Source organism: Cyanistes caeruleus, chromosome 22, assembly GCF_971803275.1.
Source record: "Cyanistes caeruleus chromosome 22, bCyaCae1.hap1.1, whole genome shotgun sequence".
Classification (NCBI taxonomy): domain Eukaryota; kingdom Metazoa; phylum Chordata; class Aves; order Passeriformes; family Paridae; genus Cyanistes; species Cyanistes caeruleus.
This window is the reverse complement of record NC_141722.1, coordinates 2,775,360-2,797,176: the sequence shown is the minus strand read 5'-3', so window position 1 is coordinate 2,797,176 and position 21,817 is coordinate 2,775,360. Positions and strand designations below refer to the sequence as shown.

Below are 21,817 nucleotides of genomic sequence, written 5' to 3'. Positions count from 1 at the left end.
ACCAGTTTATATAAATCAGTGGCTTTATCTGATTTTGCGGTGGTCAGAAGCATAACTCTTGTTGTGTTACGGTGCAAGGCAGGCTCTGGCCCTGCAGCCAGGACTGGGCTTTGGGCACCAAGCCAGTGCTGGTCTGTGTGAGCCTTGCCTTAGTCCAACAGCAGCAAAACCCTTCCCTGAGTCCCCTCCGAGCTCATCTCGTGTTAATCCTGTGTTAAACGAGTCCTCTGGGAGCAGAGGATGCAGTGCCTGCCCCTCCAGCTGAAAGCATTTTCCTAAGGTCAGATAAGGAGTTCTGTGACTCCGATCAACAGATAAGGTTTGTTTTGCAAAAATCCGTGAATAAATCCTGGGAAAATCTGCTCCAAGTGTGATGTCACAACCCTTTCCTACTCTGAAGTTCACCAAGGGGAGGAGGGTGTATAAATCTCGGTCAGTCTGAATCTCCCGTTCCCTGTGTCCAGTGGCGGATCCTGGATTCTGGAGTGTCAGGGATGGCTTTTCCCTTCCACCTTCCTCCCTGCTGCTGCCAGCCCGGGGTCACGCCGAGGTAAGCGTGGGCAGGAAGCCTTGGAGCAGGATTATCCACCTCCCCGGGCTCCTGGCCTCGCCAATTTTCTGGTCAGTAACTCTATGAAAGGAGAGCGTGTCTGGTGCAGCAGGGACAGGCAGGCAGGGGAGGACAGCGAGAGATGAAGCGGGGGAAGAAAGAAGGGCTGGATTCTTTCCAGGATGGAAAACTGTCTGTCCGAGAATTTCTCCAAAATGCAAATTGAATATTCCTCTGTCCACCAGTAAGTTACGGTGGGCTGTAACAGTTCCAGTGGCTGTGCAGCATCCTGACAGGCTGGGAAATCATCAGTACCCCTCCTTATTCCTTGGCATTTTCCTCTGTCCAGACAGGAACTTCTGTGTCTGTGGGAGTCATTCTCAGCTTCCATTTGGGACACACTTATTGCTAATTTAGATTTACACTTAGAAAGGAAAGAGGAGGCAGACCAGACTCTGAGCCCCATGTCTACATTTGAAAAATTGTGCTTCCCAATAAAATGGGCCATTTCCGAAATCACAGGTCTGGACTCCTCAGGAATGCAGAGCCCTCGAATCCCAGCTGGGGCAGGATGAAGTGATGCCTTTCTTGATGTTTGCTGAGCAGAGAATAATAGTCCTGTATCCCAAGGGTTGCATCCCAAGTGGAGTGTTGGGGTAGCTGGAGCTCAGGGCCAGCAGCAAACAGCCCCAGGCCCACAGGGAGCAGAAGGGTTTCTCCAGGAGCATGGATGATCATCACTTGATGGCACATCCTGCAGGAAGGCAGAGAACTGAAGAGTTTGTAGAAAATCTCAGGAGGCAGAGGAGAATAAGAACCTAGACAAATCCGAAAACTGCTGTATTGTCTATGCAGAAGGACTAAACCAAACCCTCCCTAAAGATGTTCAGGAGCAACAGAAGCCTCGACTGTGAGACAAATGCAGCAACTCCAGACTTGTCTCGCTGTAAGATCTGATGTCCTGGGAGGCTGGGGGGAAGCCTGTGCCAATTGAGTCTGGCCAGATGTAAGAGAGAAATTGAAAGTCTCATATGATCTCATAGGAGCAGTCAAGCTTGAATTTGGACCAAAAGCACATTGTATTGAGTTCTGAGTTTTATCCATCTGTAAAAAGTAGCAGAAATGACGGCAGGAGCCCTCACTTCCCACCGGGTCAGCAGGGACCTCTCACAAAAGAATGGGCTTTTATTTACTGCCTTTCTCTTAGACAGGCTAAAGCCTTCACCTGCGTGTGGACAGTATCAAAGACACGAAAACTTCTCATGGAAAGAAGTCAGTGCTGAAATTAATGTTGTCAGCAGGATAAGCAGCAAATTCTGTCTTCCTCAGGTGGCCCAGATTTTAACGGGGTCACCTTGCAAGACTTGCCTGTAGGATATTAAAGGTCCCAAGGAAACTGTTGGGGCATAAAAAAAATATTATATCCAAGAGTTGCATCACAGACAGATGTTCCTATGACAGGTCATCCTTTGCTTAACTGTTCTTCCATGTATATTTCCTGACATTCAATGCATCAGTGGCAGCTCCTGGGAATAGGAGCTGTATGGATGTTTGAAACAGATTGAAGTGAAGAGTGAGGGATCTACTTTTTATTTAGCAATAGCAGTGTGAAGCACTGGAATATTAGATATGTGAGAGCAGTTTCCTGCCTTACACTCTCCTTGTCTGACACCTTATTTCTCTTTCTCTCCTCTTCCTGCCCTACCTTCCATCACTCTTCAACAAGTCATTTAATTTGGTAGTGTGTGCATTGACTAATCCAGCCCTGCAAAGAGGATGAAGTTCACCCGGATGCAAAACTCCGTGGGCATCAAACTCGATGTTTGCAGTTGACATCTTGTGGTGGTTTTTTTTTTTTCCTCCCCTTTCCACAGAGGTTTTTCCTCTCCTTTCCATGTGGGTTGTGAAAGGGAGAGCAAGTGGGCATGTGCACGCAGCTGAACAGTATTTTGTAAATACTTCCTGAGAGCTTGTGAAATTTCTCACATGTTCTTGATTTCCCTTCAAGTCTGCTGTGTACACATGAAAAATATTCCTCGGTCTAGCCCTGGGATCAGAAGTGAGTAAATAGCCATCAGTTTTTACAAGCTTTGAGGAGATGCCAAGCCCTGATGGCCAAGGGTGATACACTGAGACTTTGGAAGCCAGGCCAGCACACAAGCTGCAATTTCAGCCATATGCTTTCTTACAGTCTTTAAGTGTGATCACAGCTTTTTCCTTGAAAATTACTTCCCCTGAGATAAGATTTCCCATGAAATGGCTCTGGCATATTTATACACACTCTGAAGTTTCTGGTTAACCAGATTGGTTAGTGCTCTGGAGAATTTGAGGATATAAATCTTATCAGTCTGGGTATGTTTGTGTTCACAGATGTGCCAATGACATGGAAATGGGATTAATTGTAAATGTAACTCATTTGGGAAACGGTTGGGGATTTGGGTACTTCTGCATTTTAGCCTTGCTCAGGCACACTGAAGAGCTCTTTGACCCTGCCAGAGATTAGTTTTAGTACCAGTTATGAGATAAGCTTAACTAGTCTTTAAAAATAAGCATGTTAAAGCTCCCTGCCAGAGATTTGTTGTGGGGTAAGAATACTGCACACATAATTTTTTTTTTAATGTTTATCTTGCTGTTATTAAGTTAATTGCAGGGATTGAGCTGTAAGCAGTGATGCAATTCAGACCTTTTTCTTTCTGTTCTTTCAACTTTCAGAAAACTCAAAGATTCTTTAACATTTGAAGTTTAAGTGTGGTTATCTTTAACCATTAAAAAATCAATATACTGGTCAGATTCATAGAGACTCAATACACAGTAGTGTGAGAGGGAACTATAGTCCTGGATCACACATGCTTGGAAATAGCACCATAATTTTCCATTTTCAATTTCTTCTTTCTCTTTTGGATCTTGCTCTTAGAGTCACAGAGCAGTCAGCTGATTGCAGTAACATGCTCCATTCAGTAATTTATTTTTTGCAGAAAAAAATGACAGTGACTCACCATTTATAACATGATGAGTGCTGAGAAGACTTAGTTGAAGAGCAAAAACGATAGATCAATTCATTCATAGATGTCTTAGGTAACAGGTGAAATTATATTCCTTCCAGTAGCCTTAAAATAAATAGAAAATGAGGTTCTGTACTCAGAAAAAAATATTGTGCTTAAATCTGTTTAGCTGCAGATTAATGTTTGAAGAACAGTGGTAGAAGCTCCATCTCAAACTTGATGCTTTTGCCTCACTAGAAAGAATTGTGCTGGACAAAGCCCCACGATGAAAGTTAATGAACCTGGTGACTTTTCAAGTTATTTCCATTTCTGACCTCATTGATGGTGTGGAAATGCAGATAGGGTTGGCTGCTTACATCTCATTGTGAATCAAATCCATGCTCCATTATTTGAATGTTTGTTCCATGAATATTCAGAATTTTCTTTGTCCAAAAAGCAGTGGTTAATTTTTACTGTGTTAAAAGAGAGTGGCAAGTGAAATCCTGCATGTAGGAGCTACAAAATAAATTAATGCTTGAAATTTCTCACTTTAGAAGTCTGTGGTAGGATTTACACTTGTTTGAAATGCACCTGAGACATCAGCCTGCAATCAGCATTGCAAGTAATTACCAGGCTGAAAAAATACATTTTACTGCAGAGCAGATTTTACCTCCAAACGTAAAACAAGAGGTAGAGAACACACCAGATATTCAGAAAGATCAGTGGTTTTAGGATAAATTTGTCATTCTGTACATGTGTATAGCAAAGACAGGGAGAGATTTGAAATGACATGATACAGGAAAATTTCCAGACATTCCATATACCAGTCAGGCTTAAGATCTGATTTTTTGTTTTAGCTTGTGCTGCTTGTAAAGAATCTGTAAACAGAGGATTCAGCAGTGGGACACAGGTCCCACTTGATAACTCCCCATGTAAAAGAAACTCATTGCTTGTCTTAAATGAAGCGAAACAACAGCCCTGGCAGTGAAAACACATCGAAGATTTCCATCCAACTGCTGAAGTCAGAGGCATGTTTGAATTATTTTAGATATGAAACAGAAGCAATTCAACTCTAACAAAAGTCTCTTGCTGCAGATCATCCTGTGGGGTCGGACTGAGAAATGCCTGAAGGAGACCACGGAGGAGATCAGGATGATGGGGACAGAGTGCCACTACTTCATCTGCGATGTGGGAAACCGCGAGGAAGTCTATCGGCAAGCCAAGGCCGTGCGGGAAAAGGTCTGGGGGGACACTGCTTGTGAAGGGGCTGAGGGAGCTGGGAAAGCTCAGCCTGGAGAAAAGGAGGCTCAAGAGGGACCTTCTGGCTCTGCACAACTCCCTGACAGGAGGGGACAGCCGTGGGGGACAGGCTCTGCTCCCAGGGAGCAGCGACAGGAGGAGAGGGAACGGCTCAAGTTGCACTAGGGGAGGTTTAGATTGGATATTAGTGAGAACATTTTCATGGAAAGGGTTGTAAAGCATCAGAACAGGCTGCCCAGGGCAGTAGTGGAGGAGCATCCCTGGAAGTGTTTGGAAACCATGTGGATGTGGCTCCTGGGGACATGGATCAGTGCTGAGCACAGTGGTGGAGCTGGGTTGATGGTCAGACTTGATGATCCCAAAGGTCTTTTCCAACCTTAACGATTCTGTGGTTCTGTGATTCAGTATTTGATGAGAAACAAATACATTGTGAAAAAAGGGTGACCATGCAGATAAGATTGTACAAAGTCCAGCTACCTATGTGTGGTGATCCAGAGGATTACAAGGCCCATAGGCAAGAATGTCAAAAGCTATAAAAATAATGATGTATTTGGGCAATAATGATTATTCAGCTCTAATGGAAACAGCTGATTTGTGAGGAGAGATATCACTTGTCACAAATAATTTGGGTTTTTTTAATTGCAGGTGGGTGACATCACCATCCTGGTGAACAATGCTGCTGTGGTCCATGGGAAGAGCCTGATGGACAGCGATGATGATGCACTGCTCAAATCCCAGCACATAAACACCCTGGGACAGTTCTGGGTGAGATAATCTCTTGTGCCCCATGTAGTCAGAGTTGGGAAGGAGAGTGATGGATTACAGCCAGTAGGTCTTTCTAAGGGATGCTTGGTAAAACCAGTCTGTCTTGAAAACAAGAGAGAAAAAACAATGTGAGGGGCAAAGGCCAGAGGAAAGACATCAAAAATAATTTTTTTCAGTAGCATTCAGTAATTGATGCTCTTTATTCCCATTCTGTGATTTTCAGTAAAACATTTGATGTCTTTGTCAAAGCCTGAGCTCACAGAGGAGTTTCCTGTATGGTGATGGGAAGGGAACATCAGAGGAGTGTGGGACTACAGGGAAGGGAGCTGTGAAACTCAGTCCATTTTGAATCAGACAATAGAAATGAAAAAGAGCTTCTTGTGATTTCATCACTTAGTTGAAGACTTTATCCCATAAAAGTTCTTAAGCATAGAAGGCACTCTGTTCATGGCCTTCATCTGGGATACTGCTTGGAGTACCATGGAGTGCTAGGAAGGACTTTTGTTGTGTTTCTACACAAACTTTGCCCACTTAGAATCTCAGAAAATGGCAAAGCAACAAGGTTCTTCCTCTGCCACTCCATTCCTGACATAATGAACAGGACACTTGGCCTTGTTGTGTCTGTGTCACCTTATTTTTTTCAGTCAGTGCTGGTTTTGTTGTATCATTGCTGAGTGATTTCTTTTCTTTTTTTTTTTTTTTTTATTTCTTTTAACTCTCTTATTCTTCAGACCACCAAAGCATTCCTGCCAAGGATGCTGGAGCTGCAGAATGGGCACATTGTTTGCCTGAACTCTGTCCTGGCCTTGTCAGCCATCCCTGGTGCCATTGACTATTGCACCTCCAAAGCCTCATCCTTTGCTTTCATGGAGAGCCTGACCCTGGGGCTGCTGGACTGTCCTGGAGTGAATGCCACCACAGTCCTGCCCTTCCACACCAGCACAGAGATGTTCCAGGGCATGAGAATCAGGTCAGTCCAGGGGAACTAGAATAAAGCATCTCATTTTAAATGAATCATCAGAATACACTCCTAATTAATGCTTCATTTAGTTAAGAGAATTTGATGTCTCATTTGGCTGCCTGGGAACAGAGGGTCACTTTAGGCCACCTGGGACTCATCAGACTGGTTCCCTCAGTGTGCTGGGATATTCCTGCAGCCTGTGCTGGGGGAGACATTGAGACTGCTTTTCCCTGCATCAGTTCAAACCATTCCAGAGAGGGAGGAGAAGCAATCTGCAATCGAGGTCATGCAAAAGGACCAGTCTGCAAATTACTTGAGAATTAACAGTACAAGTTCCTTCTTTATTCATTGGAATACTTAATCCTTTCCCACTGAAAGGACTGACAGCCACTTACTGAAGTGAGACTATCAGTACCTCCTTTTTACCTCTGCCCACAGAGCAAGTAATGGCTGTCCAAATTAATCTTTTACAATGGGTAAAATAACCTGTTAATACAGACTGTGCTCTCTTAGTCAAGAAAATCTGCACTGTCAAGGTATTGCAGGAGCTGGGAAAAGCCTTATGTTTGGCAATGGAGGAAAATATTTGTCTTTCACCTGTCAACGATTTGAATCAAGCAAAGAGGAACAGAGAGTAAAAGGAAAAATACCATCTTTGAAAAGACAGCATTTGGTATTGGTTTGCATTCAAATTAAGAAAAGCCCTGAATCAGAGCTCTGATTACTCTCTGCCACTTCTCCCTGAGGGCACCAACATGTACATTCTTAACTGTTTAGCTAACCCAGTAGTGCTGGTTGGAACTGGGCTTTCTGCTTTTGGGCTTTTTGGCTGGAACTGGAATTTTCTGCCTCTTAGAGATACAGCATGTTTGAAGGCCAGTACCCAGCAATAACTCAGAGTAACAGGACTTGGACAGTGACACCTTAAAGAAGGAGCTTGGTTCACATGTAATTGTTTAATTTTTTAATTCATTCATTTTAATTTTTTCTTCATTCAGGTTCCCTAGTCTTTTTCCTCCTCTCAAGCCAGAGACAGTGGCAAGGAGGACAGTAGAAGCTGTTCAGATGAATCAAGCCTTCCTTCTCCTTCCATGGACAATGCATGTTCTTGTTATCCTAAAAAGGTGAGTATTTCCTTTGCCCAGCAATAGCCTGACCACGTAGGGAAGGTTTGCTCTGTTTCTGTTCCCTGAGGCAAAGCTCAGGCTGACCAGAGCTGCTCTTTCATCTCTTCCCTTGAAAGACAGGCATGGAAGCAAAAGGAAGACACTTTCTGAGATTCCCTTTGGAGATGTTTTCTCTTTGTATATCCCCTTAATAAACCAGTTTTGTTCCCAAAATTTACATTCCTGAGGTGTAAACTGGATTTTTGTCTAGGGAATTTCGTAATAATTAACTTACTCTGGTAGTTGATTGGGATTTATTAAGTCACTTATTGGACTCCAGGCTTTTTATTGTGCAAGATTTCTGGACCCTAAGGCCTGGATGTCCCACCTGCATTTGCCTATGTTACATCAGTGAAACTGTTCAATCAATATTTTTGTATGTGATCAGGACCAAAATTTTAATGTCTCTAAGGAAAAAAAAATCATAACTTCATATCTTGGAACAGCCACAGGGAAAGGACATTCACGTTGTGTTTCCATGACAGTTTGCACTAAATCCTTTGGAAAAGCTGCTGCAGTCAGGAACTGAAACAAGGCAATGAGACTTCTGTGGAAAATCATTTCAGTATTGCATTTCAAACAAGAAAAAATAATTCACAGTGAATGCTTTGCTCTGAATGTAAAATCTGGGGTAAAAGTTCCCAGATATTCTGTCAACCAGAGTAAGTCTGTTCCATTGTGTTGTAAGAATTAATAGGTTATTTTTCATTACAGTAGCTGTCAGGAAATCAGGTTTCTATCCATACCTCACATGCCTTGCACAACCAGATGCAGGTTAACCAGAAAATTCCAGTTAAATTTCTGTATATCAGAGTATAGTATTTAGAAGGAATAAAACATAATGGTATCTTCCAAGTTACAGCTTGTACAGACTTCTTTGGGCAAATATTTCTGTAGAGAAAGAGTGAGTGGATGGAACTTTCTCCCTGTAGGCCTCCTCCAGCAGGAAACTGATGCCAGTTTTGTCTGTGTCTCTGACTAGCTGATTTTTGAGCATTTGTATATTTATGTACATAAATGCACATTTACATCTCTCTCATTAGAACAGATCGAGGGCTTTGTCTCACCTGCTCATTTTCTTTCTGCTTCTACACCAGCATTCTCCCCCAGGCAGCACTTGAAGAAATCCACAAGTTTTCTGGGAGCTACACCTGCATGAACACTTTTAAAGGACGAACATAGACCTGATGGCACAAGGACTGTTCTGCAGTGAACCCAGCACAAGCATGAAAATCCTACAGGACTGTGAATCAGCAAGTCTTGGCTTTCAGCCTGTTCATGTGACTTGTGCTGCTCTGAGGCAACACATTTCTTGCAGGTCATATCCATAGTAACATGACCTTTGCACAGGATTGAGTGAGTGGACTATGGACCCTTGGAAAGAAAAACAGAAAGTGTGAAATGTTTCTATGATGTTTAATTCTTTAGAGTTCAACTGTTAAATCTACTCATAGTTTTAAGATGTGATTTTTGTTTCTTAAGTGTCTGTGGGCTGTCTCAGTGGAGAGGCAGCACATCCCATCCCAAACACACTTTGTGCCCTCTCTCCAGAGGAGCTGCCACTGGTTTCATTTCAGCTTTTTGAATGAGGAACTTCAAAATTACTTTAAAGAACTAAAAGATATGGACATTTAATGGATGCTTCCTTCTCTTTCTTCACTTTCCATCCCATGATGAAGCTGTTCCCAGCACACACTGGGGAAGGAGCAAACCATGAAGCAATGTTTTCTTTGCTAAAGGCCACCCAGGACTTCTCTTTCTGGGCCCAAAAAAGCTGCTCTACTTCCCTTGTGGAGGCTGGACAGGAAGGCTCAGGCAGCAGAGCTGAGAGTTTAAATAGTGGAAGATTCTTTCTGTCACTGAACTCATGTGTGAAATAGTCGTTCTGATTTTTTTTGTGTTCATTTATGATAAAATATAAATAGATTTTTAGCTTTAATCCCAGATTGCCACACATGTAGGCAGCAGCACATTGGGGATGAACTAAATCTAGAACTAAAACTAGAGCCTGCTTGTACAAACATACATTCACTGACATAATCCATGCAGAGGAAAATCCATTGTATCAATCTGCACAGTGAAGTGGAATAACACTCTAAAGGACAGTACTGTCATGCTCATGAGGTGTGAAACCTGGGAGCACATTTAGCAAAAACCTGATGAAATGCATTTTGAATTCATCTGGCAATAAACCCATTGTGCTTTAGGGACATTGAATCAGGCACTGATCAGCCAAAAGTGGTAAATACACTTGGACTGAGGTGCCAGAAGCAGCTAGACATTATTTATTTTTGTAATGAAATATTCTCTTTGACAGCCTAGGAAGGGCAACACTGCATTTCTGTGCAAAATGCAGTGAGCAGCACATTGGAGCACTACTAACAGAGGAATTAATATAATTGCAATACAGGAAGTAGCAAGTCTAACTGGAGACACCTGAATGAAGTGCCTCAAGGATGGATGTGTGATTAAAGGAGCGAATTTAGGGCTCCTGACTTGAATTTCAAGCTTTTCCATAGATGTCCTGTGTGGCTTGGAGCAAAATGCATCATCTGAAAGAGCACCCTGACCTGCAAAGCAGATTTTTTTAGTGTTTCCCTACCTCAGAATTACAAGTCTGACTACCTAAATGACTGTCCAAAGCTCAGCAAATTCAAATGCAACGTGGTATAGAAAGGAAAAGCAGTATTTGTTCATAGACCAAGAGGTTCTATACAAAAATTCAGATGAGGAAAAAAACCCCATATGCCAAAATATATCATCTCCTAAAAGACATCTGAGGTACAGCAGAAAAGCTGTGAGCTGTGTTTAAAATACTCCCTTGGTCCTGCCATGTAGAATTGAGACCTCCTGTGAGGTACAAAGGTGTGAATGTTAAAATCAGGTCTGACCTTACTGCAGACCACTGGATTTCTCCCTTCTGGAGCTCTCCAAGAGGAAGATGCTGCCAGAAGTGCCACTGTTGAAGTCCCTCTGCCTGGGTGAGTGTTTGGAGGGGCTCTCCTGCCTGAGTCAGTTCAGAACTATAACCTGCAGCACTGTGACACCTCTGAACATAATTCTTAAATTGCAGTTTTCCTTGGAATTCCTGGATGTCTGAGGCTCTCAGGAGAGGATGGAAAAAACCTTCAGTCTCTGTGATTTTGAGGCCCACTCTAATAGATGCTTCCAGCTTTATTTTTTGTCACTTTTTTTGAGAAGCCCATCTCACTGAAGAGTCAAGTGCCACGTGGGCAGAGCCCTTCCAGGAATATTCAGTGCCTGGAATCCTGAAGGTAGCAGGTTTATCAGGAGAGGTTTGGGAGAGGAAGGTATGGTGATGCCCATTCCCCTTGTGCCCTCTGATCCATTCCAGTTCTCATTAATCCCAGCTGCAGGAGTAAAAACAACCGTGGTGAAAGAGCAGTGTCCCCTTGCAATTAAACCTTTGTGCTGAGATTCTGTTTATTGGTAACTCCCTAATGCAAAAAGTGAGGTAAAAACACACTCTGGAATCCCCGTTCATCCCCAAATCCTGTCCCTTAAATAGATCTGCTCTTCCCCTGCACCACTCAAAAGATGTTCCCTTATCTCCAGAGCTGCCTTACACACGAAGTGCTGTTGATTTCTTTCTGATGAATATAAACAAGTCAGAACATAGCTGAGACTCATCATCTCTCTCCTCTCGTACACGCACAGAGCTCCCTCTCTCTTCCCCCAGGGTCCTGCAGCGGACAGAGGGTCAAATAGCAGTCACAGTGGGGGAGAGGGTTGCAGCAAACAGAAAATAATGAGGAAAACATTGACTTTGCTGTTCAGATAGCCAGGGAGAGTTGGGTAAGAGAGTTCCTTCTCTGGTGGGTGTTGCGAGACGACGGTCTCCATCCAGCAAGCGACTGCAAACGTGGATGGAGACACTGAAGACTTTTTATTTTAATAGAAAGGCTCCTCTGGAATGCCTGCTGAGGTCTGCTGGGACCTTCCCACATAAGGGGAGTGTTGGGTAATCTTGAAGCACTGCAAATGTGGACAAGCTTTGTTGAAGCCTAAGGCCTTCTCCGAGGAATTTCCGCCCTTTGACTTATTTTAATTTTGATTTTCCCCCACTCTCTCTCCTGCCTCCTGCTCTCCACTGCACAGTTTTTTTTTTTCCTTCTGTTTTCCTATGTCATCACTGCAGTTTTCTGTGCCACCATCTTGAAGCCAGATGTCACAGGAGAGCCTGGAGTAAATCGAGATCGGGGTATCCATTTCTGTATGCTGGAGGAATCCAGGTGAAGCTGCAGGAGCAGATCACAGCAGTTTCATGGGAAATTAGTTTTACTTGCTCCAAACTCTGAAGAAGTAAAAAGAGTCCTCACTGTTGCTCTTATACAGGAGATTGCTGCTGGTTTAAGATTTGAATGATAGAGAAACATGGGCTGATTTGAGACATGCTCCCCTGACAAAAAAAAGCCAAATTTAAATGGGAGGATTTTTCTGTTCAAGGTGGCTTCAAGGGCCGCTGTTTTTACAAAGTGATTTTCAGAATTATCAAGGCAGGGCAGGGAGAGGAAGGATCCCTCATGTCTGATACTTCATTTTGTGGTTTTTGATGAGGAAAAAAAGCACCCTCATGGTGAAGATGAAAAAGGTTGTTCCAGCCATGTCCCTGCCAATGGCGTGATTTAAGCAGCATCATAAAAAAGAGCAGGCCCTGAAAGTGGGAGCTGTACCCTCCCCACTCACCCATTGTTCTGTTGAGGTTAAAAAGCAATAGTCTGTCCCTCAAGTTCTTCTAGAACTGCACAGAAAGTGCCTGGGTAAGTGATTCTGATGTTTGCAAAGAGAAACTTGTTGTACTTTTATGTAATGTGTTAATTAGTGTGGGTGGGTATGATCAGATCTTGTCTTGCAAGCCTTTCCGACAACTCCCTGAACACTCCCACCTTCAGATATTAACAGATAGCACTTGCCAAAGCTCCTAAAAACCCAGTAACAGACTTAATGCAGGCAGAGCATAAGTGGGTGCGTGTATTTCAAAGAGAACACATCTGCTTGTAGCAGACATTAATGTGGCCTAGTGCCTTCCTCGAGCTGAAGTGCAACTGTTGAGAAAAGAATACAGGGTGATCCTTGGATCATCTCTTCTGCTTTTGTTTCTTCACGTGGCTTTAATAAATGTAATTTAGGTGACAGCCACTTTGACAGCACTGGTTCCAAGGTTGGGGTAAGGCAAGATGATGTCAAATGCAGTATTTTGCATTTTTACCAAGCAGCAGCCCTGAGAATGAAAATATTCGGCACTGTTTGCAGCTCTCACCTCCCCGGCACTAAGATCCTGGTATGTTTGGAGTCTGAGCAAAAACCTGTCAGTCACCAGCAGCAGTTGCATTCTCTAGGGAACAGAATCCTCTTTGACCTAATGCTTTTCTGAAGGAGATGTTGAGTAGTGGCAGCCACAGATTCAGAGACTTAGAGAAAGATGAGAGGAAAAACAGAACTTCAGCTGCTCCCTGCAGCTCACTCTCTTCTATCCCGTGTTTCCTGTGGGAAGATGGTGATTCAGATATTTCTTGCTCCCTTTACCACCTCTGTTCTACTGAGGTCACCTCAGCACCTTCCTTCAGTACCTTCAGGAAGCTGAAGCTTCAGCACAAACACCCCAAGGAGTTGGATCAGCAGGTAAGGAGCGGGAGAGCAGACAGGGACAGGTGGAACACACAGAACACACCTGACTGTGAGTCCCTGCCCCGTTCCTGCCATCCTTGCTTTCAGCATCACCCCCTCTTTTGTTCCTGTAACAGATCCTGCCCAGAAACACACGCTGACCCAGCCTGCCTGGCCTGCACTAAAGGCACAAACCTCTCAATTTCTATCTTAACACCTTCCCAACGAGTCCAAGCTTACTAGTTCTTCGTGCTCACCTCTGCATTGTGACATTAGCACAGAAAAAAAAATTAAGGCAAATCTGTGATGATTTTTTTAATGCATCGTATAATGATTTTTTTCTGCGTAAAACTAGAACAATTCCTCCTTAAGTGAGGGAAGAAGGCACTGTAATTAGAGTTGGAGAGTGACTGAAAAGTATATGAGAATACAAAATAGAAGATAAGATGCAATCTTAGGGGGAGTGTGATGGCCCTAAACAGACAGAGGCAAGATGCCACCTTACCATCCCTGAAGTTACATAATAACAGAGGCGTGTGATTTCCAGCCAAACACAAAGTCTATAAAAGAAGCCTGTTGTTGCTCCTGCTCATTCCAATGGGTCACCATGCCCTAAAAAACAGTCAATTAATTTTGTAGCTTGCTGGCTTGGAAACTCCAAATATGCTGGTAACTGATGGCTGACTCTTGGGGTTTTTTTGAGGGAGGGAAAGCAGCCCAAACATGTAAAAACAAGGGTCAGTTTGATTCCCTACTCACTTTTTCCAGCTGCAAGAGCCATCCATCATATGTAGGTATTACAAGGACATACTTCTCTGGCTTGTGTCAGTAATCATCCTGACCTGGTGCTACTAGGTAGATGTGGTTCCATTTCCTATTTTTTTCTTGAGCAAAAGCATTTTTTAAATAGATTTTTTATGTGAATTAGTTGCCTCTGTATTGTACAGGCTGTTCACAGCCAGGCATCCTAGACATGAAGTTTCCCTATCAGTGTTAATCAAATGATAATGGAAGGAATACAGAAGTGAGAAATTGGATATCTTCCTTCCCCAAGCCCTGTGGAATTAAGGACAGGAACACTCTTGGAAGAGCAATGCCTTAAATCAATCCATCTCAGAAGCCTGCTGGCTTCTGTCTGTCTGACTTCCAAAAATTGTCTTCCTTCCTGTCCCTGGGGCATTTGGCACTGAGTTTGGTTTCCTGAGCAGGTCACTGTCACAGTGCACTTGTACAGTAAAGGCTGCACATACAAACTCTGAACAGATTTAAACTTCTGCTCCCACAGGATGCTCCTGAGAAATCCAGATTAAAGAAGGAGGTGACATCAGGTAACCAGTACAAACCCAAGCGCTGGGGGAGCGCTCTGCTTGTCCAGGGAGCTCAGGGCACAACTCCCACCTCCTGCCTCAGATCTGAGCCCTGACTGGACCCTGGCAGCAGGAGTCCATGAACCTTCCTTAATTCTTCTTAATTCCTTAATTTTTTAGCATCAGAGACACTTTGGGGTGTGGCCAGCAGCTGCCCTTGGGCATCGCTGTTGATGTGATCCGTGTTCCCAGAGCCTGGCACATGGCAGCAATAACTTCAGCTTAAGATAAGGAGCCAATTCCTTGCTGTCTTTTCCAGGAAAGTCAACTCTTAGTGCTTCATGCAGAGAGGACTGAAGTAAGTGCAGGGTGACAGGGTTCCTGGGGTGTTTTGGCAACGTGAGCACTGCTGTTGTACAGAATAAGAAAAAAGGGCTCATGTCAGAGGAATGTTAACAGAAGATAGAAATGGCAATAATGGGAAACAAGTGATATCCAAACACATAATTCCTGTTCCCAGAGCCTGCTGGGAGCGCTGATTCCCTGCAGACATGGCACAGGGAAGTCAGTTCACTCCACAGTCTTACACCTCCTTCAAGTCTGCCTACTACAAGTAGCAGCAGAGGTGACAAGCTCATGATCTCTGCTCTCTCAACTGTTAAATGTAGCAAAACAGGTGCTAAAAAAAATAAAATCCATCCATCAGAGAACAAAACAATTCTTTGGGTCAGTGTCAGCCTTAGGGAATGGAGGATGCTCTCAGGTACCAGAGAAAGGAGCCACAGCAGCTCCCACCTGATTCCTTGAGGGGCCTCATCTCCCCTTGTTAATGGTAATAAATGTTGTTAATGGTAATAAATGTGGAGGAATATGTTTGTCTCATTTCAGCCATGGGATTAAACAGAATCACTGACCAGCATGGCTCTCTTCTTCCCAGCAATAAAATCCCTTGTGTTCTTTCCTGAACTCCCATCAGAGCTGCAAATTCATGGAGAACACTTGTGGAGCCAAGCAATATTTTACTCCTGTTCCAAGGACTGTGCAAAAGACAGTGGAGAGAGACATGAGCAAGCACTATCACCTGTGCTTTGGTGGCTGAATAATCTGTAACTTTCAACATTCTGATATTTTTGACTATTCAGTAGAAGCAATCTGACATGTTTCTCAACTGTCTGCCATAGCCAAAAAACTTTCTTCAACCACATCAACTATTACAATATTTTTGAACCCTAAAACCACATTCAGTTTCTCTGTTGTTCTTTTGTTTTAGCAGAGGTTTAACAAGCATGTGAATCAAATGATCAAATGTAGCCTTGAATTGCTTTAGAAGTGCTCTGATGCTGATGTAGAAAGATAATTTAATATTAAAATAATTTAATATTAATTTAATATTAAAAAATTTTTAAACCCAGTGTTGATGTTGTGTAGCAAAAGTTTTTACATATGTTAAAAAGTATGTAAGTCATTTACAAACAACTCAGTTTAATTGTGCAATAGAATGCTCTGCTTCCATCATCCCAGGGAAACAGCATTGAGCCTCCTGACCTCATTCTGTTTTACACATGCAGAGCCTTCATTCCAGTTTTCAAAATAAATTACAGGATTGTAAGTTTTCTTATGTAAAAACTACTGCTTGGCTTACAGGCAAGTACACACAGATCTTACCCCACATCAATTACGAAAATAATGTTAATTCTCTCAAATTCTGAAGCCCAGGATTTAAGAGCAGTTACACTTTCTGGCTGGAGATGTCACATTTCCTGTGATGCAACGTAGGAGGTAGAGTTGCAATCTTCAATATTTCCCTTTAAAAACCTCTTCCCATTGCCTGAGTTGCCAGTGGCTGCTAAAAGCACCGAGCAGAGGAAGTTCTTTTCCATCTTTCCCCTGACCCGAGTTCATTGGAGAAGAGCTGCTTTTGAATGAGCCACAGGAGCCATGATGAGTTTATTTTCATTGGGTTTATATTAGGTCTGATTTCTGCTGATCCCTTCATTTTTCATCATTTCATCTGTCTCTTCCAGTTGTTCCCATTGGAGAGGGCTGTGTTTGGAGAGTTCCTGAGCCAGAACGCTGTGCCTGCAGATTGTTCATCACCCTCCCCTCAGGCAGTCCCTCACCTGTGCCTTTTGCACACCTTCTGAGACATTAACTCTGCAAACTGCCCTAAATATCTTCAGATTTGTTCCTTTGAAGCATGAAGTGTAGCTAAACCCCGGAGAGCTGTTACTTCTGTTCATAACTGCACATTCTGTTTAACACCTACACGATCCGAATTTGAACTGGGAAGGACTGGGAGGGAGTGGGTGGCCAGAACCTCACTTTATGGTTAGAGGGGGAATCATAAGGTAAAAGTCATCTGTTGAAAAATAGAAACACGGTGCAAGCCCCAATACCCAGCACTGCTCTTTGATTTCTTCTGATAATTTACCATACACAAATAGTAAAATAGATTAATTTCATGTTATTTCAGGGTCCTTTTGCAGTCTAAGGTACACACCCTTTAAATCTGGGTGAGCAACTTGATTCCAGTGATCTTTATTACAGGCAGCAGCACTGCTTTACCTGGGCAATTCTTGCATAAAAATCAGCCTGTTTTCTTTCAGTGGATCAATTTTACATCAATTTCTTTCAGATTTTCATTTATCAAATATTTTATGCACACGATGGTTCTCGGCCAGCGATTTCCTTGCAAGCTTTTACCGCTTTGAGCACTTGCCATTCATTAATGTACAGTTTTTCCTGTGGAACTGGCCATCCCAATCACATGGTGGCTTTGCTTTCTCCTGGCTGGATGCCTTCCAATCCCACAGAAAGCTTTCTAGGGGCTCCAGGATGTCTGGTGATGACTGTGAGATGGCTTCTGGCAGCAGTGTTAATGCGAACGCATATTTGAGCGTGTTCTCATGACATATTTCCAATCCTGTGATCAAAAACGTGCCTATGGACATTTTCAAGGGAAAAAAACCCCAAATTGGGATACTGTCAAAAGTGCATTTGCCTTTACTTACAGCAGAAATTTTTCAGAGTTTGGTTTTGTTTCTTTCACTGGATTCACCTCTCGTCCTCAGATCATCAGGGGGAAAATCGTGACACTGGAAATGCTGCGAAGAGTTCATTAAAACATGAGTGACCTCCCGACATCAGGGCATATTTCCATGAGGGGAACGGCAGGATGGTGTTTTGGGATTTGTGTTGCTGCATACTCACCCTTGGTTCATTTAAGGAAACAAAGTGGACTTAGAGCTGTGCTGCAGGTGAGGTTTGGGAAGTGAGGAAATGCAGGGAAAGCGCTGCACATTGCTTGAGTCTCACCTGTGCCAGCTTGGCCCTGCCAGAGCACTTCCATTTGTTACAGACACAGGAAAGGACACAGAAAATTCTACAGTCTCACCTGGTGGCACACAATGAGATAATTTATGATTGTACTGCTGGTACAGCCCAGGGGCTGCCAGAATCCGGGTCAGAAATCCCAACAAAATACGGTATTTGTTCATGATCTGTTGCTTAATTACTTCACTCTGTATAGACAAACCCCAGTGGCAAATCTCTAATCGGATTTTCACACTTGCCCTTGAGTTGTTGGATTAGATTGCTGCTTCCTCTTAATGCCATAATTACAACATTTCCATGCCTTAAACCAAAACAAGGCTTGGAAACCAAAATCCTGTGGCTGCTGCAGCCCGGGGATGTTCTGGGGGAAGGGGGAAGGTGTCTGCTGTGCTGAATCGGCCTAGAAATCACACAGAGGCTCTGAGGGTTTCATCACAGAGATGTTTGCTCAGTGGCACTCACGATGGGATTTTTTCATGGAACTTTGAGCAAACGTAGCCTTTGTTTGCATTTTTCCACAGGATTTATTTACTGTTCATTTGTGCTGCACATGCTGTGAGAAATTAAGCCATTATGTCCATATTTTTTTTGCCTTTCTCCTGCTTTCATTCCTTCCCCCCCCCACACCCCTTCAAAATCCTTACAATTCCTTTCACTGCTTGGTGTTAACAGGACAAAAGAAATAAATACTTGAAAGAAGATACAAGCTGTGTTTCTGTTTGACTTTGGAGCTGCTGTGGTAACCGAATACCAGTCTGCAAGGTCAAAAAAAGAAAGGAAGAAATAAGAAAACTGCCCAAAAGCTCAGACCATGGGGCTCATTGGCTTTTGCCCAGCAATTTCCAGCCACATGCCCTGAGAGCTGAGCAGTCACTCTGTAAATCTCTGAGTGTTTCATATAGTTTCCTTGTCATGTGGCCATTAAGTTTTATAACCTTTATATTTCAAGGGAAACAATGAACGTGAATTCCTTCGAAACGCCCTAATAGATCCCACATGTGAGCGATCTTTCATATTTTGGTTGCTCTGTAGGTGCTGCACCCCGTGCCTGGGGATGGTTGGTGTTGGCTCTGGGCCTCGGAGCCGCTCGGTGCTGTCCCCCCGCCGGTGCTGAGGTCACTGTCCAGCCACAGGAACCCCCAGAGCACCGAAACCACCCGGGCTTGACTGGGAAACAAAGACAGACAGACAGACAAGATAGACAAGAAAGAAAAAAGACAGAAAAGAAGGACAAAAAGGACAAGAAAGAAAGAAAGAGAAGAAAGAAAGAGGGGGGGAAGGGGAAGGGGAAGGGGAAGGGGAAGGGGAAGGGGAAGGGGAAGGGGAAGGGGAAGGGGAAGGGGAAGGGGAAGGGGAAGGGGAAGGGGAAGGGGAAGGGGAAGGGGAAGGGGAAGGGGAAGGGGAAGGGGAAGGGGAAGGGGAAGGGGAAGGGGAAGGGGAGGGGAGGGGAGGGGAGGGGAGGGGAGGGAAGGGAAGGGAAGGGAAGGGAAGGGAAGGGAAGGGAAGGGAAGGGAAGGGAAGGGAAGGGAAGGGAAGGGAAGGGAAGGGAAGGGAAGGGAAGGGAAGGGAAGGGAAGGGAAGGGAAGGGAAGGGAAGGGAAGGGAAGGGAAGGGAAGGGAAGGGAAGGGAAGGGAAGGGAAGGGAAGGGAAGGGAAGGGAAGGGAAGGGAAGGGAAGGGAAGGGAAGGGAAGGGAAGGGAAGGGAAGGGAAGGGAAGGGAAGGGAAGGGAAGGGAAGGGAAGGGAAGGGAAGGGAAGGGAAGGGAAGGGAAGGGAAGGGAAGGGAAGGGAAGGGAAGGAAAGGAAAGGAAAGGAAAGGAAAGGAAAGGAAAGGAAAGGAAAGGAAAGGAAAGGAAAGGAAAGGAAAGGAAAGGAAAGGAAAGGAAAGGAAAGGAAAGGAAAGGAAAGGAAAGGAAAGGAAAGGAAAGGAAAGGAAAGGAAAGGAAAGGAAAGGAAAGGAAAAAGAAAAAAACCACCAGTCCTGGATCCAGCATTGATCCAGCTACTGGGATGTCATTCTTGGTTTCAGCATGGATCAGTGCAGCTGATGGGATGTCCAGGAGCCTGGGGACACCACCCAGAATTGGGGGGATGCCTTTTTATGGACAGGGTTTCCCACTGTTGGGATTGCTTTCTCAGTTTCTGTGTCAATCAGGTGTCATGGATGTTCTTTCAGACCTTTCTGGAAATAGATCAGAGGCTTAGTGGGTCTCAGTTGATCTTGATCCCCATCATAGTCCCTGCCCATTTCCCAGACTCATCTTGTGCTGGGCTTATCTCCAGGAGCATGAACAAGATGTTTGTCCCAGGAAGGTGCTGCCCTACCTCCACATGGACCCCTCTCCACCAATGCACAGCTTGTTCTTCCTCACGGTGTGTGACCAACAACAGCAATCCCTGTCTGTGACCAACAACAGCAATCCCTGTTTGTGATCAACAACAGCAATCCCTGATTGTGACCAACAGCAATCCCTGTTTGTGACCAACAACAGCAATCCCTGTTTGTGACCAACAGCAATCCCTGTTTGTGACCAACAACAGCAATCCCTGTTTGTGACCAACAACAGCAATCCCTGTTTGTGACCAACAACAGCAATCCCTGTTTGTGACCAACAGCAATCCCTGTTTGTGACCAACAACAGCAATCCCTGTTTGTAACCAACAGCAATCCCTGTTTGTGACCAACAGCAATCCCTGTTTGTAACCAACAGCAATCCCTGTTTCTGACCAACAGCAATCCCTGTTTGTGACCAACAGCAATCCCTGTTTGTAACCAACAGCAATCCCTGTTTCTGACCAACAGCAATCCCTGTTTGTGACCAACAACAGCAATCCCTGTTTGTGACCAACAACAGCAATCCCTGTTTGTGACCAACAACAGCAATCCCTGTTTGTGACCAACAACAGCAATCCCTGTTTGTAACCAACAGCAATCCCTGTTTCTGACCAACAGCAATCCCTGTTTGTGACCAACAACAGCAATCCCTGTTTGTGACCAACAGCAATCCCTGTTTGTGACCAACAACAGCAATCCCTGTTTGTAACCAACAGCAATCCCTGTTTGTGACCAACAGCAATCCCTGTTTGTAACCAACAGCAATCCCTGTTTGTGACCAACAACAGCAATCCCTGCTTGTGACCAACAGCAATCCCTGTTTGTGACCAACAACAGCAATCCCTGTTTGTGACCAACAACAGCAATCCCTGCTTGTGACCAACAGCAATCCCTGTTTGTAACCAACAGCAATCCCTGTTTGTGACCAACAGCAATCCCTGTTTGTGACCAACAACAGCAATCCCTGTTTGTGACCAACAGCAATCCCTGTTTGTGACCAACAGCAATCCTTGTTGGTGACCAACAACAGCAATCCCTGCCTGCTCTCACCAACAGCCTTGGCTGGCTCCAGAGCCCCCCTGCTCTCAGTGTTTCACACCCCACACACACATATCCTATCACAAACACATTTATCTCCCGGTGTTCTGCATCCCAGGGGTGGGTGGGGCTCGAGTGGAACCTTTCTGAACCTTTCTGAGCTGTAGAACAGGACCATGGAGCCCTCTGGGCTCCCAGAACCCCAAGTGCTCCTTCTGAGCTCATCAAAGGCTGTCAAGGTCACGGTTTCCCTGTCCTTGGCTCTAATTTGGAATCACAGACTGTTCTGGATTGGATGGGGCCCCCAAGGGGATCCTCCATCAAACCCAGCTCTTGAATGGCCTGAACAGGGGTTGAAGCCACAATTTATCAGCACCAAGCTCCAACCAACTGGGCTGACCTCCCTCAATTCCTTTGTTTCAAGCATCATTCCTGGATCTCTCGCTGTTGATTCTGACCCTGGAGTGTGGGAGCTGTGTCTGAGCTGAGCCTGTT

General features: G+C 44.3%; 1 protein-coding gene across 9 annotated transcripts in view; it reads left to right on the top strand.

The window, feature by feature from the left end:
• DHRS3 (dehydrogenase/reductase 3) overlaps positions 1-9,318 on the top strand; it is a 46,340-nt gene extending 37,022 nt beyond the window's left edge. For all 9 annotated transcript variants that reach the window (XM_086860335.1, XM_023940641.2, XM_086860336.1 and 6 more), the window contains 5 exons: positions 4,627-4,770; positions 5,437-5,556; positions 6,288-6,526; positions 7,516-7,641; positions 8,781-9,318. In XM_086860335.1, coding sequence (XP_086716461.1) covers positions 4,627-4,770; positions 5,437-5,556; positions 6,288-6,526; positions 7,516-7,641; positions 8,781-8,865 — 714 coding nt within the window. In that variant the 3' untranslated portion in view covers positions 8,866-9,318. The remainder of the gene's footprint in view (positions 1-4,626; positions 4,771-5,436; positions 5,557-6,287; positions 6,527-7,515; positions 7,642-8,780) is intronic.
• The last annotated feature ends 12,499 nt before the right edge of the window (positions 9,319-21,817 follow it).